This window comes from Seriola dumerili, unplaced genomic scaffold (assembly GCF_002260705.1).
Source record: "Seriola dumerili isolate Sdu_G_001 unplaced genomic scaffold, Sdu_1.0 BDQW01000138.1, whole genome shotgun sequence".
In the NCBI taxonomy this organism is placed as follows: Eukaryota; Metazoa; Chordata; class Actinopteri; order Carangiformes; family Carangidae; genus Seriola; species Seriola dumerili.
In genome coordinates this window covers 1,024,773-1,051,997 of record NW_019174393.1, presented here as the reverse complement: position 1 = coordinate 1,051,997, position 27,225 = coordinate 1,024,773, and the positions used below count along the sequence as shown (strand labels likewise).

Sequence of the window (27,225 nt, the reverse complement as noted above, 5' to 3'; positions counted from 1 at the left end):
TGAGCGGTCCAGTTCAGCTTCAGTAGTTTGTGCTGAAATGCTTGTTGACTTTGAAAATAGAAACGTAGACGGTGAGGCTGATGAGGAAGAACTGCTTCTGCTCCTTCAACCAGACCAGCTTCATCTTCACCTGACCGTCCGAGTTCTGGTACGTCATCAGAAAGTGCTCACCGCTGTAGTCGAAGGACAGTGACGTCTTCACCATCGTGATGCAAATGGGCGAACTGACGCACCAGAAGGGTTTCTGGAACTCATCCAGTAGAGTCACCGTCATGATGCAGCAGTTCTACGCGATGTAAGAAAGAACCATCAGGAAAGGGGGATGGGACCCTTATTTACCCCCTAACAGCCAAAATGAATCCTGAGTTGCTTTGTTAAAAATTTAAATAGATGTTTTCAGGCCGTCCACACCAAGAACAAGAACTATAACGACAGCTGTAACAATAACGGTGTGTAAAAAGTAGCGCCAAGCACGAACTACACGCTCAAAGCAAACGCTACACGCTTCGAAGCAAAAAACAAAACACTTACCACTGATTCTGAGCCTGATGACTGCAGATGTTCTTCTTGTTAGCGTCTTTATAAACACCGCTCCTCGTGCTGAAAGTGACGCGTTGACCTGACACACAGGTGATGAGCTTACCTTGTCAGAGCACCACTTTTAATTGTTCGCTGCTGAAGCCAAAGTTAGCTTGATTTAGACAAGCTAATGTTCTGCAGCTCGATTCAATTTCACCAAAAAGCAACGAGTTCGCAGCTATGAGCACGTCTGAAATGTGTCGGTCGGTGTCAGACGGAAATGTAGCAGCAACAACCCGGGGCTCGGACAGAACTGTTGAGCGAGTCGAGGCTGCCTGCGTTTGAATGCATCTTTGAATCTCTGAAGGGGGCGTGTCCAAACCAAGATCCTAGAAGCTACTGTATCAGCCAGATAACTCGCCACAAAACCCTAACATGTCACTAGAAACATTATGTGTTAATTGGCTTTACTGAGTTTTAGCAGAGTTGGTTAAACAGAATCAAACTAGCTGTTTCCATATTTCCAGTCTTAATGCTAAACTAAGCAAAGACGACTTGGTACGTTATTGTATTAGAACGAAAGTTGGTTCAGGCTGATGTATGATTTGTTTGGACAAGATCACGATATTGCTGGACAGTTGTACCTCCACTGAGCCCTCCAGCGCCTCGCTCTTCCAGGGCAGCTTCACATTTCCCGACAGCGACCTGTGCTGCGACAGGTTGGTTCTGTCGATGACCTTCAACTCCACCAGGCCACGCTGGATCTGAACTGATCAGAGCAACACAACAAACTTTAGGCTTTTACACCACGATCAGACTTCTCGTAGTTCTTGTTACTAATTCCAGTTAAATTGACCAACTCAAGATTCTGAGACCAGTTCCTACAAAAGGTAGAAAGTCTCTGAAATCACAGTCAAGAGTCAAGATCCTCGGGTTTATGTCGATGTTAAGAGGAAAGAAAAAGAAAACAAACAAAAAAAAAAACAATTCAAGTGAAAAGTCTGTATGAAATTACATTTTCAGGGCTTTTTTCCATCAATAAAGTTTATTCTCATGGCTCTAATCCTATTTGTTTTGTTGATGTTGGACTTTTTCAGCTGCGAAACATTCTAAATAATTACATACAAAAAAAATAAATCAGTGTCAGCGGACCTGTTCATCATGTGATCAAACTGTGATCAAACTGTGATTACCTGCGCGACAGGAGATCTGGCGGAAGTGTCCCGACATGATCTCAGTGCCGGTGTTGTGCAGGACAAAGTGCAGGGTGTAGTCGTGGAGACCAAACTCGGGGTCCAAGTTATACACAGGTGGACGGTCAACGGGTTCAGAGTACGGGCTGCGGGAAGGGACAAACGGGACGAAAAGAAGAAGAAGAAAAACCTGAACAGAGCAAAGAAGATTCAGGAACTTCAGAGACAATTACAAAGAGATTAAATATTTGATTAAAACAAAACAAACAACAGAGTTTAATATAAAATATGAATATAAAATTAAAGCACAAGCTCCTGGAGGAATTCAATAACTGGACTCAGTTTGCTCTTGATAAATAAACTGGACGTTTGTCAGTTGAAGCTGATGAGAAGTGAACTGACCAGACTGGAGATCCCAGCAGACTCTTCTCCACCAGCTTGTGGAAGTGCAGGCTCACCATGATGAAGGCAACAATGCTCTGACCCTACACACACACACACACACACACACACACAATTGATTTGTATTGTATTTATACTCACACTATAAAAACATTAGGAATTTAGTTTGTTTCCCTGTTGAACACTGACCCTCCAGACGCCGATGATGACACCTGGCGACAGACTCAGCAGTTTGATGAGTCTGTCTTTGCCAATGAAGCGACTGCACTGAGTCTTCATGTCCAGCTTTAAAATCAGAGAGCGCCATTCAGGCCTGACGGAGGAGAGGAGGAAGGACAGGTGGAGGTGTGGTAAATGTGTGGTGGTGGTGGTGGTGGAGAGGAGGCGTGGCGGAGGTGGAAGAGATGTTTCTTACTTCCTGACTGTGGGGCTCTTCAGCGTCTCCTTCCTGACTCCGTGCAGCTGGATGCTGCTGATGTGGTGATAGCTGGGGAAGTTGCCTCCGCTCCAGCGGACGATCACTGAGGACTCGAAGAAGTATGCTCGGCTCTGCTCCAGCGTGCTCTCCTGTCCTAAGCAGTCGCACACCGTCAGCTCCCAGCTCACGTTCAGGTTCCTGGAGAAAAAACACACAACACAAGGCTGAAATAAGACAATACACAACCCTACATCTACTTTTTGTTTGCTAATGTTATTATAGCTTTTTAAATCTATTAAATCTATTTTTATTGTATCTCATTGTTCGCTGTCTTAATTTATTTGTCTTTTTCTGTTTAGCTTGTCAGTCTGTGAAGCTCTTTGAACTGCACTAACCTTTATGAAAGGTGTTTTACAAATAAAGTTTGATTGATTAAGTGAAAAAGATAAAACTTGCACATCTGATAAAAGTCTTTAAAATGTAAAAAAAAAAAAAAAAAAAAAAACAACAACAAAATAAATCTGATCTCTGTGAGAAATGTCCATCACATAATCAATAATATAATTTCTCCATTGACGCTCAAATGTCTTGTATCATGTAACCAACGGTACAAAACTCAAAAAAGCAAATCAAAAAAGTCATTTATTAAATTGGTCAAATGGTCAAATCAATAATGAAAATAGCTGCAAATGATTTTCAATCAACTAACTGATTACTTTCGTTTTTGTTGGACAACAGCATTTTTCAGCAGCAAATAAATTTGACCGGTGAATTCTGCAGTTGTCTCCGACTCTGGAGCTGCAGGATCCAGATCTGCCACCACAACACTCATCATTACTAGTTATTTGTTATTGTTATCATTATTACTTGGGGCTGCTATTGTGTCAATTTTAATCTTCTGTCTGTTGACATTTTTGTAATTTGTAGTAATATCATCTGTGTTTGTGTCACTGTATCAACTTTGAGACTTCTCTGTCTTTGCTTTTCTTTTTGTTAAATGTGAAATAGTTTTAATTCTGCAGGTGAAATCATTAATTAGTGGAATAATCAGACATCTGAAAGATGTGACAAGAGGCTGTTTAGCACTAAAAACAAAAACCAAATATAAATTAGAGGCAGACATTGCTAAGCTTCACAACAGTCCTCATCTGCATTATAACCATTAACATTGAGTAAATGTGATTAAAATAGTTCCGTGTGCAGAGAGTTTTACATCATATTGATGTTTGTTTTCATAGAAATGAACTGAAGTCAATGAACCGGTGGAAGCAGAGGGGTGAATCTGGTACCTGAGGACCCACTCTGTCTGCCTGGGTAAGCCGGTGTATGGGCTGATGTCTCTCAGCTCTTTCCTCCACTTGTTCATCTCTTGTCCAGCCGCGGTCCTGAAGTACATCTTCTTCCAGTGGCCCACCGACCGATCCCCCATCTCCACCTCCACCGGGCCCTCCTTCATCGCACCGTCATCCGCCGCCCTCGGCTTCCACGTCTGACTCCCAAACTCTGACATGTAAATCTTATGCCACATGACACTACGGTGAGAGAAGGTCACAGGTAGACACTGGCTGCAGATCAGTACTACTCACTGTGAGGTCACTGAGGATAAAGACTAATTACAATATTCAATATTCAATAACATTCTGATCGGCTAACAAGAGAGGAAGAAGGAAAAATACAATACAAACTTTAGTTTAAGAGTCAGATACGATTCAGGCTAATTTAAAACACATGCATGTAGATCATCAGCTGCTTCATAATAAAAGCCTCACATTGTTGGCCACTTCAAAGCAAAAGCCCTTTAGCTTCTTCACTGTAAAAGCACTTATCACCTTATAACACTAAAAGCTGTCCACTTGCTTCACAGTAAAGGCCCTGTAGCTCCTTCACAGTAAAAGTCCTCCACCTGCTCCACAGTAATGGTCATCTTGTTGTTTCAAAGTAAAAGGCCTTTAGCGGATAGGAATCTGATGAAAGCAAGGCATGAAGCACAGAGGGAGCTTTTATTGTGAAGCAGCTGCAGGTGCAAGAGCCACACATTATTGTTTGACTTAGCCTGCAAAGCTAACTTGTTATTAAAGATGTCTACGTCTATATCTTCACAGTTCTTTGGACAGGTACGGTAAAGAACAAAAGAAAAAGTGTTGCAGGCACAAGATTCAGTATTTAATATTTAAGAAATCCCCTTTTGATTTGTACTAAATATGGAGCCAGGTTGACTGTCACACTTACTCATCATCGGCAAGCTGGTGGAAGAGTTTGCTGACATGGCTGATGCAGAACAGCGAAGAGACATCCAGGTAGGACAGGATCTTAATCAGAATCTCAGACGGTAGCCTAAAGAAGACATGACAAGCAGTCACTGCAAACACCTGAAACTACTGTTTTTATTACACCTGTAGTTCAGCCAATCAGCAGCCACCTGCAGGTGAGTCCAGAGGCTAGTTCTCAAACATTCCCGCAATAATCAATACTATGTGTTGGGTCAGAGACGATCAGTGTGATCAATCATCTGTATATAAAATATATCAACTTCCGCCAACCTGTAATTTTAAATTGACCTAGCAAAAACTGTTGGATTGGATTAAACTGTACAGGCAGCCATGTTGTTAAACCCCCTTTGAGTCTTCATCTGGGGTGACCATTTCCTGTCACCTCTCTTCCGTCAACCTTTGAATAAAGGTTACCATTCAAAAATATATGGATCCATGGAACTTACACTGCTTAATTTTGACATGTACAAATCAATCAATATAAAACTGACAGATTCCAATCAATTTATTGATTGTTTTAGTCGTATGTATGTATGTATGTATGAATGTGTGTATGTGGCACAAAGCACATTTATCAACACTGACCATAATAATATCAATATAAATGTATTAGGGTTAGCTCAGCAGCTAATTTGAACCTGTCTCATCACAACTAAAAATGACAAATGATAAAAGTATTTTCAACAAAATAAAGTTAGAATTAAAATCAACAACTCAAACAAGTGTAACAACAACAAACTGATGATTAATGACTGCATACCTGTGTGGACTTTAACTATGAAAAGCTGAAGCTGCAGTGTGACGCAGACAGGTGGAGGTAGAGATCAGTCAACTAGTCATTGTTGTGGTTTAGCTAACTCACCTTTCCACCAAGTTTTCCTTTAACGGAGGAGTTTTGACTGTTTTCTTTGTCTCTGTTCTCGGTCCTGGGCAGCTGGCACACAAATTAAAATATAATTAAGTTTCCAAGGTGGGTTTAAATCCTTCAAAGAAGTGTACGTAATCCTTAAACATGGCAGACGGGTCACCTGTGAGCACTCCCGCTGACCGGGCTCGGTGCCTCTGTGTTCGGCCGTCTCTTCCTCCTTTTGCCGGCCGTCTTCCCTCTATCCGAATCCGCCTGTCCTCCTCCGGGACCTGGCTTTCCTCTGCCCCGAACCGCCGGTCGTCTCCCTGGAGCCAGCTGGGCGGGCTGCCTCTCCAAACCCACTAAGAAACTCCGAAAAAACTCCCCTCTTCCCGCCGCCATTATCACGGAGTTAATTGATTTTACCGCCACTCGCCACTTCCGGTCAGTTTTTTTTTCCACAATAAATCATTCATTAGCGCAGCCAGACCGCTAGATGGCAGTCATGTTTTGTCTAAATTACCTAGGTCATTTCATCCCTTAAATGTCCCAAATTTATCCAATAAATTAACATGAATAATTTCTTTAAAATGTCTTAACTTTAGAAAAACAAAAATCTCTGTTATTTATTGATTATTTTACAAGGTGATCCATGCAGGCTGTGGTGATGAAAATATTTGTTATTCCATTTCTTCATAGTTTACATCAACAAAAAACAACAAAACATCAACAAACAAATGAATGATTTGATGAAGTCTCCTGTAGATAACAATGTGCAATATACATATCACAATAAATATGTCAATAATAATTAAAAACATCCAATAATAATCAACAATTTGCATCTAAAAAATAAATATGAAGCAGTCTAAGAACATAAACAGTAGTTCAAGCATAAATGAAGCAGGTCACTGTTTATTTGCGTTTTAGATAACCAAGACTCATAGATTTATTTATGTGAATTATTGTCTGTGCTGTTGTAACTCAGTAAGTTCAAATTGATTAATAGAGAAAAAAAGACAATTCTGAAAAAAAAAAAACAGTTTTACACATTCGTTTTGTCCTTAAAGAAAATAAAATGCTTAAAAATAACAAACAAAACATATGGGTCTGACTCTTCATGATAATGTAATGACACAGATCAGTATCAAAAGTTTTAGTTTGACTTTCAGTTCCATCAGGGGCCTCCTGTCCTCCCTACAGGTGGCACTACCTGAAGTATATAAGGTATTCTTTCAGGTTGTTTAATTCTTTTTCCTTTTCCTTTTTTTTTTATTCCTGTAGTTTATTGTATTTTTGTATATATAAATATGGCTGGGACATTCCTACTTTTGACTGAGGCCTTGAGAAATGTCAGTGGTGATCACATCGAACAAACACTGATAAACTGATGCACCAAGTCCCAAGCAAAGATATCCAGAAAATCAGGTCAAACCTTCTTTGACCAGACCGATGGCGTCACTGTCTCACCTGAACGATCAGTTAAAAGATGTGGTTGTGTATTCTCTGCTGACACATGGTAACTCTGCTATTATGTGCAAGTGTTACATAAGCACGCTCCTCTCTGTAATTTAACTAAAAGCTGTGAAACCTGAGCCCCCCCCCACACACACACACACACACACCCCCATTGACTAAACAAACTATATTGTCAGCCCAACATTGCCCCCAGAAGCAACAGCACTCAGTGTCTCTGATGTAAACATGTTCTTGGTCTCCAAGCAGCACGATAAACAATCACACGCCGTGTAAAGTGATCATGTCCTCATATGGGAAATTCTGCACCTTCAGCAACATTTTTAGTTTTTCTGGGACTCGAGGCAGAAAAAAACATCAGTCTTCATTGGATTCGACTCAGTTTCCCTCCAAACGAGAGGTCCACTGTGGTTTAAACTTCCTCTGGTTCTGAGGCGAGTGTCACTGGTTTAACCTTTACATAGTTTAATGGATAGCGTATTGTGAAGCATCAGTGTTGTTGCTATGGTTACCAGCAGTTTGTACGTTTTTTGGATTGAAATTTCAGAAAAAGCTCATAAGTAAACCTTTTTGTTTGTTTGGTTTTTTGTATTTATTTATTGATTTGGTCAAACTACAAGTTTCAAGGTCAAGACTGAACTCTAAATGCATAATAGTCATTGAAGTTACACATGAAACTTGTAACCACACTGAAGAATTTATATCAGAGCTGTTGCTTCTAATAAAGTGGCCACTGAGTGTATATATAACTATAGCTATACAGGTATAAGTAGTGATACAATCTACCCCAAATATGAGAAAAAAAATACAGGAGTTAAAAATACATGACATACATACAATTTAATGATAAAAACCGAAAACATAATATTATGATATAGTAAACAAAAGTAGTGTTAGATAAAATTAAGCACAATAACTAACATGTTGTAATATAACACTGTGATAAATATAAAAGGACAATATAATGTAATTAAATTTGAATATACACTGCACAATGGTGGTCATGTAAAATACTCTAATACTCTGTAAATTTGTCAATGTCTATTACAGTCTGTGATAATAATAATAATGATAATAATAATAGTTCTTGTACTGTTTGTAATGTGCTGCATCTAAAGTGGGCCTATTGTCAGTCTATTAGTAGTATTAACACATCAGCATATTATATATATATATATATATTATTTAAGAAAGTTTCTAATAATGTCAAAGTGTATGAGGTAAAAACAAAATTTACATTTTAAAAATAGTAATGTAGTAATGTAATGTAGTAATTGAGTGGAGGAGGAACACAGGAGGAACTACAATTAATTACACATTAATTACAGTGAATTTAAGGATGAATAAAGAAGGTATATTGTTAGTTATTCCGGAGGGTGAAGGAGTGAAAGGAGGGATTAGAAAGAGGAGGAGTAGGAGGAGGAAGAGGAGGAGCTGCAGATGGAGGAAGAGGAGGCGTCCTGCTCGTCTGTGTCCAGAGGAGAGGAGCGGCCGCCATGTTAACCAAGAAGCCCGGAGCCTCGGTCCTTCCGACGGGTGAGCACAGCCTCTATAGCCGGCCGGAGGGCGCTTGAGCCTGGTCAGTGTGGCGGAGACACACCGCCGATTGCATTGTGGTTACCTCGGTTTAATCCAGTGTAAATTACAGTGAGACAGGAGAGGAAAACACTGAGGGAAGGGCAGGGAGCTGTGCTAGCTAACTAACAGGCAGGAACAGAAACAACACTCGTCTTTCTTTCTCTGTTTATTAAATTAACTGTAATGTCATAAACGAGAAGGAGATGGAGGAGTAGCTGTGGCACGGCTGTAGAAACTAACGAGATAAAAATAAATACATAAATAAATAAATAAATAAAAAGCTGCTCCAGACGTCTTCTTTCCCTGCCCGTCTGTCAGGTTTATTTTTAGCTAGCTAACCAACAGACAGATGCAGGTTTCCCGGTGTGTTTCCCTGCTGTTTACGGCCACTTTATCGCCGATGTCGACCGTTACTAACGGCTGTTTCGTGCCGTGTACAGACATCTCTCGTTGTCTTTTAGCTTCCTGTGTGTTTATTAGACACGGTTTTTGGTGGTGTTTAGTGTTTAGTGTTTAGTGTGTGTGTGTGTGTGTGTGTATGTGTGTATGTGTGTGTGTCGGTTGCTGGGTAATTTTTGGCCTCCAGCTCGGCAGACAGAAATAAAGCTTCGGTTCAGTTCAGTCAGAGGTCAGTTGGTGTTTTAGCCTTTTCCCCCCAGTTGTTAGCTTTTGAAATACACAACTGTCAGACTCTTTATAACTCTATTAGCTCGACTATCACATGTTAATGCTATTATGAGCTGTTACAGGTATTATTACACGTTTATACTCCTGTTAAAGTGGTTGCTATAGTGATTGTTATTACATGCTAATATCTCAATTTATACTGTTAGCAGCCATTTACTTTGCTGTCTACTATCTAACTTACTATTGTGGTGGTGGTTATTTACAGAATGTTATAATAATTTATTATCGTCTAAATGTAAATATACTGTCATGATATATTGGTGGGCTGATATTACTAGATGTTATTATCATATTGATACTGGCAAGTGGATAAGAACCACAATAATTTTTATGATTTAGAAACACCTACCGGGTTTCAAACCAAATCTTATGTAAATTTTAACAAATTTTTGAGAAAGTTGTCAAAGAAAATGATAATCAATGCTCATTTCCATCCATTACTTTTGTGCAAATATTAGGTGTTGGTTTGTGGCGGTGAACACTTGGATGTACCAGTTGGGTGCAGCAGGATGATGTTATTAAAAGGGCTCAAACGATTGTAGAAAACATGAAGGAAATTAGGCATTTCTGTTTGTTTCGTGTATTCATGTGAGGACAGTGACAGTGTTATTATCAGTCTACAATAATCTGATGTTTTCAAAGCTTTCACATGCTTCATGATTAATTTGCTGCATCTGTTTTCATTGCCCTTTGTGTTTATACAAGCAAAGCTTTGTTAAGAACTTGTTTGTGTCCACTACTTGTAATAATAGGAAGCATTATAGACTGAAATGTGAGATATAGGAGATTCATTAAAAGTTGTTTTAACTCATATTATCTTTTGAGTCAGTCGTAAGACAAACCACCATCAGGTAGCCGACTAACCTGGCCCCGATCCAGATTCTCAATCCTGTAGGGTTATCTTTAGGAACCTGGATGTGTCAATTCCTCAGGTGTTAACTTCAATACAGGAACAATCTCGAAAATACAAACTAACCCAACTGGATGGCTGTATGTGTTATTTTAGAAGCTTTTTCAAAATATTTTTGTTAGGGACATTTTGTAAAGGAACAACAGGAACTCAGACCGGTGATGTTAGAGCACAGAGGGAGGGCTGAACTGGGGACGTTATGATTATGTGGTATTCATTTTAACTCTCTCAGCCACAAAGATTCCCTGTCTTAGCAGCTTTATAGGTTTATAAGGGTTAGGGTTAGTCAGCTGCACGTCAATTAACTAATAACATGAGTTATTCTGACACAGAGTGCTAACTCACTGTTAGCCCGAAAAGCTAATACCAATGTATATCTAGTTTTTGGACATTAATAGTAGCAGTAGCTATTCTAATGTAAACACCAATGGCCCACTGTTAGCCTGACAGCTAATGTATATCTAGCTTTTGGACATAAATAGTAGTAGCAGTTATTCTAATGTAAACACCGCCGGCCCACTGTCAGCTTGTTTGGTAATATCAGTGTTACTTATCCTTAAGTAGCCTTGTGGTTATTCATCAAGTATTTGCACAGCTTTTTCAGTGTGTTGACATAAATGTAGTTACATGAATGTAAACACAAGCAGATAATCTGTTATATAATGTTAATTATATATATTAGTATTTATTCTAATGCTAATAGTACAGACTACTCCTCCAGATTTTAAGGTCGTCATGTGATCAGTTTCAGCTCATCTGCCCTGTTTTGTATTGTCTTTGATGCAGTTTAGAGATTGACTGTGTTTCAGTGTTTGCCTGCTCACAGCTGGACATAATGTAAGATGGTAGATTTCTTTAACTGAGCAGGTTTCTTAACAGCAGTAGTGCAGCTGCCCTGTTTATCTTTCATCTCTCTCTCTCTAACCACATGTTTTATAACCAGTTCATTAATGGTTTTAATTTGTAGTCAGTTTGGTTTTCCTGCAGGCTTTGTGGTGACTGCGCTTTCAGTTTTGCTCCATTTTGTGCCCCAGTTTCACTTCCCACACCAACACTGTGAAGTATCTGACGATTATCATTTTCATCCTTGATTAATCAAGAAAGATGAATAGATTAATGTTTTGTCTATAACATGACACAAAATGGTGAAAAATGCTCATTATAGTTCGTCACAACTCCAGATGTCGTCTTCATGTCTTATAGGGTTCATATCTGACACTTTTCCTGTTTTATTTTAAAATTTGGACATCCATAAGAAGATATATTGGTTTTAAGAACCAAAAACCATCTCAGTGTAGTTTTACATCTCCTCTCTCAGGCTTCTCTCTGGTGCTCTAGTAACAACAGGTCTGTGAGCCAATCAGAAGAGAGGAGGCTGTGAGAGTCTCCTCTGATTGGCTGACTGTTTTCTGAGTGATCTAATAAAAATATAGCAGATTTCAGGTAAAACACTCAGAGAAACCAAATCCTGCAAGGTTTGGATGGTGGGTCCAGGTGGGCGGGGCCTGGGGCATAGCTGAGGGAGGTTGTAACATCACAAAGTTCCAGAAGTCCTGACGGTTCAGTTTCTGAATACAGGCTGTGTGCATTTCTCTGTGGACTGAGGCTTTGATACTTTCACAGTATTAATATAGAACCTAGACCTGATCTATAATCAAACACCACATGGACAGAGACCTTTACACTGGATGGACCTTTAAACCCAGAGATTCAGTCCATTGTCATCATATTTGAGAAGCTGAAACCAGAAGATGTTTCAGATTTTTGAAAATAACTAAAATATTCTTTCATCAGAATATTAGCAGATGAAATTTCTGTCAATCAATTAATCGGCTGATTGTTGCAGGTTTGAGCTTTGTTGAGTTTAGTAAAGACGCCACACTCCTAAAATGTTGTTTGAAGTAGAAACTGTGCTGGTGATTCATCTATAGTGGCCAGTGAGGGACAGAAAGAAAATGTCAGCAGGTTGAAATGATAAGAGGAGGCATTTTGTGTTTGCACCTTCCTCGTCTGTGATTTCCTGCTCTCTCTCCCCCTCTCTCCCTCTCTCTCTCTCTCTCGGTGCTGCACGCGTGCGATCACGTTGCCGCAGGTTCTCCCCACCCGTCCTGTCGAGCAGCATGCCGACCATGCTCTCCGGCGCTCTGGCATTTCCAGAACTCAGTGTCGAGTTCACATTCGGCTCGCCGCTGTTCCACTCTGTTAGGGTGCATGTGTCAGGCTCACAGTGAGGAATACTGTACATGCTCTCCAGTGTAGATCCCCCCTCTTACATTATCAGTATGTGCTGCAGAGGCACAGCACAGTATCGTCACACGCTGAGGAGGTGGAGGCCCCGTGGAGATGATGAAGGGCCTCTGGGAAACAGTTTGAATTGGAGTCTGGGGGATACTGGAGGGATTTTACCTTTATAACAGAACAATAATGTTACTTTTATTTTAGGTTGCTTTAAGTTTGTTGATATAAAGTGGTGATGAATGTGTGTGAGGCAGGAAATTTACAGTTCAGCAAAACATAAAGATCAAATAAATAAAACTATTTTTCACAGTACAGAGAAACACTGACATGTTTGTGATGAGTCAGTATCAGCTGATCATAATGACTGAGCTCTAGTTTGTGTGTTTGTTGTTTTTAGGGTTAGGGTTGGACAATATGACAGTATAGACAGTGAGATCATGCAAATTTGAGATTTTGATTTAAAATTTACTGCATTTAATCTATTTAGTATCTCCTGTTGTATTGTGTGTTAGTGTTAAATAAAGTTAAATTCCTTGTAAATTCATGAGAAAAAGTGCTTCATCACAGTTTGGGATTTTTGGGATTTTCATGCTGATGTGAAGTAAAATTTTACTTCAATCTGTTCAGGATTTCATCAGCACGAGGTAGAAACAGACGTAGTTTGTTTTGATTTGATCAGTTTCTGTTTGTAGAAGATGTGATACGTTGTGATACAGATATTCTAATATGAAGTTACATACATCGTGATAGAGGATTTTATTAATATTACCATTCATTTCACGGCCAATTAATCTGGCAAAAGTTAATTATTTTATCATTAAGCTTAAAAGTTGTTTGAAAATAGTGAAAACAAATACCAAAATCTCCAATTCCAGAAATTTACAGTGACATAAATGGACATTAGAGAAGCTTGTTGAGATTTATTGAGCTTTTCTGCCAAGCGATAAATTGATTAACGAGTTGTTTCAGCATCATATAGTGCACTCCTCATCACTGTAATGTTGCATATGTGCAGCTTGTAAAAGGCTGAGGCTGCAACTCAAGAGAATTTTCATTATCAGTGAATCTTACAATTATTTGTTTTAGTTACTTGATTAAAAGTTTCGCCAATAAACATCTGAAAACAGTAAAAGAAAAAAAAAAGACCAGTTTTAATTTCCCAGAGCTTGTGACGTCCTCAGATCGTCAACATTCAACTGACTGAAAACAGAAAATCCAAACATGTCACGGGCCTGAGACAGAATTGATCAATCAGTTATCAATACCAAATAATATAAAACACACACAAATCTCTTTTTATCAGTTACTGAACTGATAGTTTGAGCAGCAGCAAGAGGAGGATTCAGGATCACAACTGATGAAAACTTGATTCTGTATATTGATCATAAAATCAGAGTATATAGTGATATTGATCGCTGAAGTGAAGATGCATTAGACTGCATTAGTGCTGTGTGTGCAGGTTTGATGCAGGTTTCAGTCCGAGTGTGTTGAGTGCTGATCAGCAGCCTCACAGTGACGGTGTGTGTACTGTGTGTGCGTCGTTGTGCGTCTGAGTCGTCCTCATTAGCAGGATTACACTGAGCGTTCAGATTAAAGGCAGAGGCCATCTGTCTGTTCAACCTGCTGAGAGCCGGACGGTGGCCTGTGAGGGTCAGCGTCTCAATCAGGGCTTGTCTCCATTCAGTCAAGCTAACGCTTTGATCCGTTTCCATGACTCTCCAGCTGTGGTCCTGATGAGGGAACGAAAACTAACCATTATTTTCGTTATTGATTAATCTGCTGGTGATTTTATCAATTAATTGATTAGTTGTTTGGTCTGGAAAAATGCAACAACAAAAAAAACGCCATCAGTTTCTCAGAATATAACAGAATCCTGACACTGGAGCAGTTTTTACTTTACAAATTACTCAAGATTAATCAATTATCAAAATAGTTTGTGATCCATCAACTAACAATTAATTGACTGAGTATTCCAAAGGAGGCGAAGCTGCAGAGAGAGAGAGAGAGGCGGTGTATTCAGGATTATCAGGCTATATTAAAACCTTCATCCTCCTTAGACTGAATCAACCTGCAGGACCCACTCAGAGTCCAGATCCTGAAGTGATCGGGTCCTGGGTCACTGCGTACGAACATCCATCCAACCAAATGTCTAAAACCCAAAACCAATAATTGTTTTTTAACCTGAGACTGAAACTATTAGAATCAGAATAGTTGCTGATAATTTTTCTGTTGATTGATTAATCACTGCAGCGCCACAACATTGGCTCTTTTAGGCTCTGACCTTGTGGCTGGTAATAAACTAGATCTGCAGTCACAGTTACGTCCATTGTTGGTTAATCAGACGATCTGTTTTATGGTTTGGTTCTAACAAAATGTTAATGCTGTTTTTTTATCTATCTTTCTTAACCTTTCGTAGATGAAACAGTTAACTGATCAAAGCAGCAGATAATCGATAATGAAAATGATGGGTTAGTTGCAGCACAACAGATGAAATGATTTTGGAATTAAAATAAAAACATTATCACTCGATCAGAACGAGTGGTAGTTTGAGATTTAGCTGAATGTGATCAATGTATTTATGAAGAGAATGAATGGATAAATTTTACTTGAACATCTCTAGAACATCTGTTGTGTATGAGAGGGAAGTAACAGCTCTTTACTTCAGGGTTCATCCAGTTTCATTTAACTTAGAAACACAATTCGGTGTGAATACAGTGCGTTTTCCTGTTAGTAAGTTAAAGCACAGTGTGATTTTGTTGTTGGTTGTTACAGCTGTTTGGTATTTGTGTAGCTGCCGCATGTTGTTTTGGCTGTTACGTTTGTGCTACAACACTGTTTGTTGACGCTTTGTTTCGTGGTCGTTTCTCACACTCGTCGTTTGTGTCGTTTTTTATTTTAAAAGAGGATTTCAGAGCAAAGTTTGGTCTCAAAGATTTTAAGACTCATCGCTGTTAATGTCTTTAAAAATCTAAAGAAGGAAATGACATCCACTCCTGATTATCTGAAGTTTCTTCTCCCACTAAGAAAAAGACTGATTTGAGTTTTTTTCTGAAAGAATTGGAGGCTGAGATGATTCAGAGTTGCTAAAAATGAAGGAAGAAACTAAAGTAGAGGTTTGTTTAATAAGCTGGAGGTAAAAGCTGCAGAGTTCTGCGTTAATAATTGTGATTGTTGTCGTGACCTCTGTTGCTTCAGTAGGCGTTTTCAGGAAAAGCCCAACAGACATACGTTGTGTTAAGCCCTGAGTAAATTAGTGGTGGCGTCTGTCTGAGCCGTCTTTGTGTAACATGTTTGCCTCTATCTGTCAGTCTGTATCTATAGATGTTTGTATGTCTCTGAACTCTTCAGTCGCCTTCAGTCATATCTAATCTGAGACTGATTGGCCGCCACTCAGTGAAACCGTCTGAGGCTCCTCTCCTCAGATAACCCACGTACGTTGGAGGGATCCCGACCACTTTCTAATATTTGAGGAGATTGCCAAGCATGTGTCTGATAGACGAGTTACATAAGCAGCTCTTTTGGTGGTGGTCACGTCATGTGATATTTGGCTGGCTGGAGGGGAGCCAGCAATACATCTTGTACTCTGAAACTATGACCCTGTGTCGAGTTTTTTGCCTCGACTATAACGTCAGCAGCGAGTCAGTGCTTGATGACGACGGGACGTTTCTGTGTCTACACCTGTTTAAAGAACAAGATACAACATGTTAAGCAGACGTTGGAAGGTGTGATGGAGCTGGACTCGTATTAATGATAATGAATATGTGACTCCGTAACTTTATATAAGCCATAAGCACAGGGGTGTGTAGAGCTGCTCTGATTGGTCCATCAAATGATAATTGCTTTATTCTTTTTTTTAAATGCCAAACATTTCCTGCTTCCTGCTTCTCAGATGTGAGGATTTCTTTGTTGTAAGAGACAGTAAACTGAACATCCGACAAAACAAGACATCTGGGGAGTTACACTAGAATATATCAGCCATTTCTCACTACTTTCTAATATTTTATGGACAAAACAATTATTGCTTTAAATGTCCATCCAGTCTCTGCCCATGTGTTGTTTGATTATAGATCAGGTCTAGGTTCTATATTAATACCATGAAAGTATCAAAGCCTCAGTCCACAGAGAAATGCACACAGCCTGTATTCAGAAACTGAGCCTTAAAACCAGCCGTCAGGACTTCTGGAACTTTGTGATGTCACAACAAAGCAGTCACCAAGCCCCGCCCACCTGGACCCACCATCCAAACCTTGCAGGATTTGGAGTGTTTTACCTGAAAACTGCTATATTTTTCTTCAGTCACTCAGAAAACAGTCAGCCAATCAGAAGAGAGGCTCAGAGCCTCCTCTCTTCTGATTGGCTCACCGACCTGTTGTTACTAGAGCTCCAGAGAGAAGCCTGAGAGAGGAGATGTAAAACTACACTGAGATGGTTTCTGGCTCTCAAAACCCCAAATATATCTTCTTATGGATCAACACTTCAAATAAAACACAGGGGAAGAGGAAAATATGTAGCTTTGCATTAGAAATTAATGGTCAGATTAATTGATAATGTGGCCCACATTTTCAAATAATAAAATCAAAAGAAAGTGGAACTAGTCGCTAGTGCTCGAGATCTTGACTTATGAAACTATGAAAAATTTCCAGTTTTTCCAGTTGCAGTGCTACATGAAGGAACTGGAAACAGAGATGAAAATAAAATCCATCTTGTCAATAAAGTAATCAAAAAATATCCTAAATAGAAATGATGAAACTCATCCTTTTTTGTCTCTTTCCAGGCAAAGTGGGCGAGCCGGTCTACTCTCCTGGTCACAGTGGCTCTCAGACGACGTCGCCCGTCGCCCTGCCGCCGCTTCGGAACAACAACCACAACCCCCTGACGGTACAGACACAAATTTATTATCATCACGAGTTCAGCACACTGCTCATTCACAACTTCCAATTCATCACATTTAAACAGTCATAAGAAAATAAAGTGAGATGCAGTAAAGTCTCTTATTGAGTTTGAGCTGATTAACTCTGGTTCAAATCTCAGTATCTTTATTACCAGTGTTCACAGAGTAAACTGTGAAAGTGTTTGTTAAGTCTTTGATCAAATGGTTCATGATCAAACTTCAGACCATGTTTTATTTAAAACTGATGGTTTGGGACATTTTATTAAATAGAAGAATAGTTTTAAAAATGTTTACGTTGTCTGAATGTGATAAAACTCAGCTATTGTATTGACACTGATGTCAAAAAGCTTTGTGTCCTTTAAGCTGCTTCACTAAGACACATCTACAGCTCACACAAGATTAAGACACTTTATTATTTACAACATTTTTTATGCTCCAAATTAACTGCATCAATATTTAGAATTTGTTTGATACTCGAAGATTCGTTTTTATCTAACAATCAGTTTTTAAAAACGTGTGTCTGCACATGTAAACAACACATACCAAAACTCATGCCAGTGTGTCCTGGACCAGCCGCTTTTATTTTGGAAGTTTTCAGCAGGTTAATCACTGAAGACATCCACGATCAGCTGATAAACATCAGTGAACTGTTCATCAGTCTTTATCTGACCTGAAAAAAAAGGCTTTGTTCAGTAAATGTTTCCCAGAACATTAAGTTTGATTGTTATGATCAGTGACCAATAATCAATAATCAATCAATAATAATGATTCATTATAATAATATATAATCAGTATAATTCATTAAACTATTTCTGGGGGTGATCTGTTGATATGGAAATAAAATGCAGAACAATCTGGTCCTGACACCATCCTGTTGGTATGTCGGATTCAGAGGGCTGCAGTTTGACTAGCGAGCTGCAGTTAGCGTGTTAGCAAAAGATTAGCATGCTGTTAGCTCTGTGAAGCAAAGAGCCTGGGCAGCAGTCCTGTGGAACAGTCAGCTGTAGCCACACGGCTAATAATAGCTCTCTGCTCCAGGATGCTTTAAACAGCTGATTGGTTTATAGGCTGGTGTGAAGGACACCACACACACACACACACACACACACACACACACACACACACACACACACTGTGTGTGATATCATTGCTGATCATTGTATCACTTCAACTATTAGCATTATCAGAGTTCCCAGTAGCCTGTTACAGCAGAGGCTTTTATGAACTATAATAACTCACTGCAAACAGACCAGAGGCTCCGTATCACTCAGCTAAAACCAGGAGGAGGCACATTTTAAAACCAGATTTTTAAGGTCATTTTCTTGGGGTAAACTTGAATATCAGTATTTCAAACAGCAGCAGTCGCAGCTGCAGTGGTTGTGTTAATGCTAGAAATAGAAACAGTTGTGGTTGTAGCGTTTTCAGTGTAGACTCAGTTTAAAGTTTCCAGCAGCAGACTGATCAGCTGAAGTGATAGGTGCTTGTAAAAACTCATAGGATTCAGATTCGTCTTTCATTGCAACGTGCTGCTCTGGTACGAAGTGATCAATCAATCGTCTGCTGAGCTGAGTCAGACACATATCAGCTGTTATCAATGTAGTTACTCGAGGTGATGTGTGACCTTTGCTCGTTTTCTCTGAGTGTAATGACCCTAATGTTTTGTTCCATAAGTGTCATTTCCTCCAACATTAAAGCAGGCGGGGTTTGGGTTTTCACTTTTCAAGTGCAACAGCTTGTCTGACCTTCACTGATAAGAGGGCTAGATGTATGTGCAGGCGTGTGCAGCCCATTGGCAACATCTCTGAGTAATGCAGCTGTATGACAGTACACTGGAAAATATACAGACTGTACTGAAGGGAAGACAGTGGGAAAGGTGGGGTCAGGAGAGGTTGTGATGTATGTGGGTTACATTTGAATTAATTCCAACAAGCTACAAGTTAGTTTGAATTTGAATTCACTGACAGGATTATTTCTTAATAGGAATGAGTTGTTTTGTAATTGAGGCTCTGAACCTTTCTTCTGATTAGCTGACTGTTTTCTGAGTGATCCAATAAAAATATAGCAGATTTCAGGTAAAACACTCAAATCCTGCAAGGTTGGATGGTGGTGGGTGGGGCTTGGGGCGTGGCTGGGAGCAATGACTGCTTTGTTGTGACATCACAAAGTTCCAGAAGTCCTTAATATAGAACCTAAACCTGCTTTATAATCAAACTACACATGGACAGAGACCTTTAGACTGGATGGAGCTTTAAGGATTAATTCAGGAAACACTCTTCAGATTGATTGATAATGAAAATAAGAGATGTTGTCAGGTGAGGGAGGAGTCTACAGAGCCTAACACTTTGTTCTCATATGTCACTGACTACTGACAACACACTCACACCAGCCTGACTGCTGTATGTGTGTGTTACTGTTTTGTTTTCATGTCATGTTTCACTTCCTTATTTTTATACCTCAGTCCCCTCATTGGCAGGATTACAACACGCACGCACGCACACACACATGCACACGCACACACACACACACACATACACACACACACTATTATGATGCGGTAAACACCAGATCTTTGAATTGAGCCACATTTGCCACCTTTGTTGTTTGTGTGTGTGTGTACTGAAACCAAATGCACCTCTGTTATCTGAAAGGACCCAGGTGTGCTGGTCTCCACGGCAACAGGGAGTGACTCACTGAGCAAGAGACAAAGAGACGGAATAATATAGAGAGAGAGGTGTCCATTAATCAGCATTAGGTTGTTAGACTGTTGGAGTTCTTCATTACTAATTTGTGGACATTAATTATCCAGATTTTTACCTGATATTCAGTACAGACGGTTTCTAAAGCTTCCTGTGCTGTGTTCAAGAACACCCTGACATCTGAGACAGTAGCTTTATTAATGTAACAAATGACCACATTCGTGTTATCTTCTAAAAATCATACATTAAAGTTAATTGTTTATCTTCTTGACAAACTGTTGCAGCAATTTGGACAAAAAGTTGGAGGGAAAGTGGGAAAAACCTGTAGAATAAAAAATCAACAGTAGTTGACAGTAATTGGGTAGTTTTTAAACTCAGACACTGTGGGCCTGATTTGTGTTTATTTTTAGCCTGTATTTGTTGCCTTTTTTCAAAACTGGCACCATTAAAAGTAGCCAAATTAGCTATTAGCAGTTCCTGTTTACAAGAAGCCCATGAATGAACAGACAACTGACACTGGATTACTGTGATACTGATGTAAGTTATCTAGAGGGTGTTTTTTGTTTTTGTTTTTTTTTTGTTTGTTTTTTTTAAAGTGGATTTATAGACATTCATTTAATAATGGACAATGGAGATAATTATGTCCTCAAAGAAAAATATGTTTATAGTGTCTGTGTTTTCAGATTTGAAAGAGTTAGGACTCTTGAAGAGTTTGATTTTGAAGCAATTTGTGGCAACCAGATGCCAATTAGCTTTATTGCCTCCACGAGCGAATGCTGCTGCAAATGCTAACTGTGTTGAGGAGCAATACTGTGTTCTAGACGAGGCCTCGGCTGATCTGATGCTTCTGTTTCCTCTCAGGGAGGCTCTAAAGCCACCATGTCGGAGGCCGTCCAGCTGTCATCACAGTCGCAGGTCCACATCACCCAGCTGTATGAAGAGAACACCAACAAGCGTCCGGTCCTGACCTCCCAGCCCAACGGTCTGGCTCCACTCACCTCCACCCGGCCAGGGCTGCCGCTGCCCGACCGACAGACCTCGGCCTCAGAGCCCGCTCACCACTGCCGCCAGAGCAGTGCCACTTCCAACAAGTCGATGGACAGCAAGCCAAAGCCCAACCCCCTGTCCCCAGAGCAGGCCATGAAGCAGTTCATGTCCAAAATGTCCTCGTTTGAACACCACGAAGTTTTCAACTACCCAGAGGGTGAGTGGGTTCAGTCAGTCCTTCTAAAGATGCATCAAAAATTGATAAAAAATGAAAATTGTTATCTTTTTCCAGCTTTGTAATTATCTGTAATCAGTCAGGTTCAACACTAACTCTACAGCCAAAATAATAAATTATGATCATTAAATTTGATTGGCAGGAATGGGAATGAGAACATTTCTTCTTTTCCCTGCAGTGTACTTTGTGGGTCCAAATGCGAAGAAGAGGTCAGGGGTCATAGGCGGAGCCAACAACGGTGGCTATGATGATGATCAAGGATCCTACATCCACGTCCCACATGACCATATCGCCTACCGCTATGAAGTCTTGAAGGTCATCGGTAAAGGCAGCTTTGGACAGGTATGATCACTGCTGCTGCTCCAGCTAATGAAACAACTGGTGATTAGTAGCACTGTCACTAATTTTAACACAGAAGAGGACAAACTGTCTGCAGACCAAAAGTCTGGCTGCTCAACATGAATTTATTTCCTTGGTTGAAGCAAAACAAGTTACCTAATTACCTAATTGTTTCCTCTCTGGTCGAATGGATTTAAGATTCATGAGAGCACCATGTTTCTTCTCCCCCTGCAGGTGGTGAAGGCCTTCGACCACAAGTCTCAGGCCCACGTGGCTCTGAAGATGGTCCGCAACGAGAAGCGCTTCCACAGGCAGGCGGCGGAGGAGATCCGCATCCTGGAGCACCTGAGGAAGCAGGACAAGGACTCGAGCATGAACGTAATCCACATGCTGGAGAACTTCTCCTTCCGTAACCACATCTGCATGACCTTCGAGCTGCTCAGCATGAACCTGTACGAGCTCATCAAGAAGAACAAGTTCCAGGGCTTCAGCCTCCCGCTGGTCAGGAAGTTCGCCCACTCCATCCTGCAGTGTCTGGACTCACTGCACAAGAACCGCATCATCCACTGCGACCTCAAGCCCGAGAACATTTTACTCAAGCAGCAGGGACGCAGCGGCATTAAGGTACAATAGCAAAAATTATGTGTTCCCACATTAGCCATTAAAGGCACAATCATTCATCTATAAAACATTCTCTAATCTGTCTATCTCTGTCTCTAGGTCATAGATTTTGGTTCTAGCTGTTATGAACATCAAAGAGTTTACACCTACATCCAGTCCAGGTTCTACCGAGCACCCGAGGTCATTCTAGGTAAGAAGAAAGAAAATGAAAGAAGCTGGACTTTCAGATTTTCACTTCCTGTTGGTTTTGACCTCTGGTTTCAGTTCATTTCAGCAATGAAAAGCAACTTGCAGAGACTACACACTTGCAAAAAATTATTACATTACACCATCAGCATGTGGTAATTAAGTTGAGAAGTTCACTACAATACAGAAGGGTAGGTAAAGGTCGCCTTCCTACCTTCAAAGCAGTTTGGCTGCTCAAAAATGTACTAAATTCTTTCAGAAGGTCCAAGGATCTAAAATAATTTGTGTTTAATTTAGGTAGACCACCTCTAAAAGAATGTGGGTGTTTAAGGATTAATGCAAGAAACAACTGAAATCATATTGTCCTTGATCACTGGCTAGGTTTAGTTTTCTGACACCAGCTTTCAAATCATGGATGTCTATGTCCATCAAAGCAGTGACAGTACCAGTAACTACAGTAACCAGTAATCTTTAATGACAGGAAACTAAAGGTGACTACATGTATGTAATTTTTATAGAACCACTTTGAATCCAATGGCTACTGGGAAGGTAAAAACTCATCTGTCATTCCAAGAGTTGATGGTCTGGTTTGGAAAATGATCAGTGGGAATGGAAACTATTCAAACCTTGAATCCTGATTTTGGTTGGTTTACCTCCTCCAGGCTCCAGGTATGGAATGCCTATTGACATGTGGTCCCTGGGCTGCATCCTGGCTGAGCTGCTGACTGGTTATCCACTGTTACCGGGTGAAGATGAAGCTGATCAGCTGGCCTGCATCATCGAACTACTGGGCATGCCCAGCCAGAAGCTCCTCGACGCCTCCAAACGAGCCAAGAACTTTGTGTCATCCAAAGGCTACCCACGGTACTGCACCGTCACCACTCTGTCTGATGGCACCACCGTGCTGAACGGTGGTCGATCACGGCGGGGGAAGGTACGCGGCCCACCGGGTAGCAAAGACTGGAGCGTAGCACTAAAGGGCTGCGACGACCCACTTTTCCTGGACTTCCTCAAACAGTGTCTGGAGTGGGACCCGGCGCTCAGGATTACACCCAGCCAGGCACTGCGCCACCCGTGGCTGAGGAGACGACTTCCCAAGCCGCCAGCAGGAACCACCACGGAGAAGACCTCGTCATCCAAACGGGGCACCACCACCTCTGACGGTGCCATCACCTCCATCTCCAAGCTCGCCACCACCTCCTCAACCACCACATCCTCCTCCTCCAAAACCAGGACTAACTTGGCGGCGATCACCGACGCCAATGGAAACATCCAGCCTAGGACAGTTCTGCCCAAACTGGTCAGCTGAGAGTGAGCGCACCCCATTCGCTGTGGCGGGAGGTGAAAGCTGAGCTCACAAGCAGCCACGAGCAGCTGCGAGCAACAAGCTGGAACTGAATAAAACTGGTTTGTCCAGTTTTGAAGAGCGTTTGGTTTTTTCACACTGGTTTTCACAGCGTTGTTGGGGTGCGTTCAGGACTAAAACAGTCGTGGAAGTTTTGTGTTGGGTTGCTAAAATGCAGAATGGCTAGGCTAGGATGTAAACTGAAACTTGACTGATAAACTGGGGTGCGTTCTCAGTCTTGTCTGAAAAAAACAATTAGTTGTTTTACATCGTGAGCAGCGGGACGTGTTGGAAATGATTGCGGGGCTGCTCAGACAATCAAAACACACCACACCACTCTGTAGCTCCAAACACACAAACACAACACACTCACAAAAACATGGTGCTTACGGAGGGAACAAGGCTTTTTGATATTTTTTTTTTTTTTTTTTTAGCACAGAATCTATTTAGCTGAGCTAATAGTCGAATAATCGATTGGACACCAAAAACAACATATATTGATTTTAGTCTTACAAGGTCATATCTGGCAGACAATAATAGGGCCTCTTAAATGTGGTTAAACTGACAAATAGTGTCAGATATATCTTTATAAAACTAAGGCTACAACTGAAAAATGCAATGATTAGCATGCTAGTCTATGTTTCATATCACTATGAAATAACAAATTTTGTGTTTTATTTCAGTTTGGGGAACATTGGTGAGCATTTGTCATTATTTCTGACTCAAGTGACAACACAAAAAAGATCCTATCAACCCTAACTGAACCATCTACCTGTTAGCTGGCTAACTTTCCTAGCTAGCTGTTGTTTTACTGTGTGTTACCTTGTTAGCATTGTGCCTGTCAGCTAGCTAACTGTTAACTGACAGTGGTTTGTCGTTAGACAGCTATTTGTTTGTGTTTAGCTGTCACATTCTAACTCTTTATGCTAGCAGTTAGCCTAGCGAACTTTAAAATCAGTCAGCTAGCTATAGCTGGCTCACTATTTGCCTTTTTTGGCAGTCTGGTGGCTAGCCTTAGCCTCTTTTAGCCATAGCCTGTTAGCTCTCCACTGCCCAGCCTTACAAAGCACAGACAGAATGACAACATGTTTTTTAACTTCTCAGATTTAGATTTTTTAAGTGTTTTAACTAGTGAAGTTAGAGACAGAGAACAGAGGAGGGAGAAAAAGACCAGAAAAGAAAAAGGTGTTTGGGTTAGCCAGCACCATTTTGTTCCCTATTTAATCAACCAGATGTGATTATTAATGATACAAAATGGCTGCTGAAAGAGCTGTGAAGAGAAAGAAGAAAGTAGACTGAAGGTGGTTTTATGGACAAGTTATAAATCATTTTAAACTCAAAGGGCTCTGATTTTAAAATAATGGGAGTGTTATAAACCAAAGTCTTGTTTATGAGCAAAGAAACATGAAGCAGTGGCTGCAGACTAGCATTTATATAATATAGTTTATATTTGGTCAGCCAACATTAAAAGACAAGATTAAAAAGCTGTCTAGTCGCCTGGATAACATGGATGACAAATTTTCCAACATACTTTGCCACTGACAGACTACTCCTGTATTTTAGTAACATTTTGAAGGACTATATGTCAGAAGTAGCCATTTTAACTTATTCCAGATATGAGGGCAAAATCATTTCAGCGTGCTGACCAAATTCCAAGCATCAGGAAAAGACTCAGCTGCACAGAAATCACATGACACCAAAATATCTTCCATAATGTAACAGCATACAGTGGTGTTTGTTTAGATGACTGTTAAGTTTGGAGGGACAGCAAAGACAGCAGAGAGAGCTGAATGTTTATTCCCTCTGGCTGTTTGGAAAACAAAGCATCTCCAAGGATTTCACAGCTTTAAATCCTCAATTAAAATAAGAGAGAGTCTGTCCTAAGCCTGAAAGATTGGAGAGCCTGTATGTCTGGAATAACCAGGACATTTTATGACAGATCTTAAACTTTTATGTAACTGAAGCTCAGCAGCAGCAGTTATAGTCTGACGGTACCCTGCATATAGGCCCCGTACAGAGAAATGTGAGTCATATTTTAGGACTGCACACTAACACTGTGTTACTGTGCAGCTCGTCTGAAGAGGTCAACTGTTTATATAGAGATATATCCTTCTGGTCTCAGCATGTAGGTGTTAACGCTGCAGCAGTCAACCAAGACTTTAATTCCTACACTGATCAAGTGCTTCATTAAGACTTGACTCCAAGTGAGGGTGAAGATTAAAACAAGAAATTTTGATGAAGTCTGGAATAAAAAGAGGAAGAATCACTTCAGCCGACTCAGTAACTAACACAGTGATAGTGCTGGGTTAAAGATAGCTTCCGTTTTAATTCAGGGTTTCCGTAAAAGTAATGAGAATACTTATTCTTCTCCTTATCACAAATAATACCACCATTTAAAAGGGTTCCAGTCACACCAGTATGTTTGGCATGAATTGTAATCACTTGAGCTACATGTGCAGTTGTGGTGTAGGTGTCTCCTCCCTGCAGATCCTGTTTTCTATGACAGATTAATTAGTCATGTAATACACTCCATATTTCTGTTTCCCCTGTGGCAGAAAAACAAACACAACAAAAACTCCCATAGGTCACGCTGGGCCCCTTGCTAACACTCTTACTAGTTTAACAACATTAAGGCTGCAAACAACCAATCATGTGACTGGGGATCTCTGGGTGTGGAAGTCAGTGAGCAGGACTAGTGTTTGTCAATATTGGATATTTATATGACTTTTTGCATCAATTTAATTAAGAACTTGATTTGTTAGCTTCTTAATTCACTATTAATTGACCAAAAACAGGCGTAGCACTCTGGTTATTGTATCCATTAACTGTATACTTCCAATGTATTATATCATGATATAAATTGATGATATGAAACAGTTATAAACAAATTTATATTTATAGAGGACTCTACACTCTATACTCTGTGCCTCTATCTGGTGTGACTGGACCTAAATACTATTGAATAATATTGATTTATACTAGAGCTGATCTATAAGAGTTTGAAGTAACACAGCAGCAATATAGTTCAAGGCTGCAACAAAGTATGAGCTGAAATAATGAAATAAACAGATCCAAAACATACAAATGAGCAGTTAAAATAATGAGTAAATGAGCAGCAAACCGACTGGTAATATATTGATCAAAGTTCAGTATTGATTAATGGATCTATCAATGTGATTGGGGCAGGGATGGGAGGGGCGTTAGAAGATGCTTCTTATTTATTTACTACACTTTAATATTTATTAATCTAATCTACATATTTACTATGATGTGCAGTTCATACCGTATACTTGAATGTGTGTGTGTGTCGGGTGTATGTAGCAGCGTGTGTGCAATGTCGACGTTACGAGAGGTTTTTCTTAAAGCTTGTTCCCTCACACAAACACA

General features: G+C 40.2%; 2 protein-coding genes across 2 annotated transcripts; one reads left to right on the top strand and one right to left on the bottom strand.

The window, feature by feature from the left end:
* Nucleotides 1-19: 19 nt before the first annotated feature.
* Nucleotides 20-6,051, bottom strand: LOC111224549 (F-box only protein 15-like). The gene is made up of 10 exons (XM_022749089.1): nt 5,831-6,051; nt 5,665-5,736; nt 4,762-4,866; nt 3,822-4,064; nt 2,530-2,730; nt 2,304-2,427; nt 2,115-2,197; nt 1,713-1,858; nt 1,164-1,288; nt 20-286 (listed from the first exon to the last, which is right to left on the bottom strand). Exons 1-10 carry the CDS (start codon nt 6,049-6,051, stop codon nt 20-22), a joined length of 1,587 nt encoding a protein of 528 aa, XP_022604810.1.
* Nucleotides 6,052-8,618: 2,567 nt separating this feature from the next.
* Nucleotides 8,619-25,594, top strand: dyrk2 (dual specificity tyrosine phosphorylation regulated kinase 2). Its single transcript, XM_022749370.1, has 7 exons — nt 8,619-8,661; nt 17,313-17,416; nt 20,987-21,329; nt 21,526-21,689; nt 21,921-22,310; nt 22,407-22,497; nt 23,156-25,594. The coding sequence occupies exons 1-7, from the start codon at nt 8,622-8,624 to the stop codon at nt 23,800-23,802; spliced, it is 1,779 nt and encodes a 592-aa protein (XP_022605091.1). The 5' UTR covers nt 8,619-8,621; the 3' UTR covers nt 23,803-25,594.
* Nucleotides 25,595-27,225: the final 1,631 nt, after the last annotated feature.

Coding starts and splice junctions, on each gene's coding strand:
- LOC111224549 (XM_022749089.1), bottom strand. CDS start 6,051: ATGGCGGCGGGAAGAGGGGAGTTTTTTCGGAGTTTCTTAGTGGGTTTG. Junction 2,198..2,303: donor TCATCATCGGCGTCTGGAGG/GTCAGTGTTCAA, acceptor GTGTGTGTGTAG/GGTCAGAGCATTGTTGCCTT. Junction 1,859..2,114: donor CTGCTGGGATCTCCAGTCTG/GTCAGTTCACTT, acceptor CCCTTCCCGCAG/CCCGTACTCTGAACCCGTTG.
- dyrk2 (XM_022749370.1), top strand. CDS start 8,622: ATGTTAACCAAGAAGCCCGGAGCCTCGGTCCTTCCGACGG. Junction 8,662..17,312: donor AGCCTCGGTCCTTCCGACGG/GTGAGCACAGCC, acceptor GTCTCTTTCCAG/GCAAAGTGGGCGAGCCGGTC. Junction 22,311..22,406: donor AGGGACGCAGCGGCATTAAG/GTACAATAGCAA, acceptor CTCTGTCTCTAG/GTCATAGATTTTGGTTCTAG.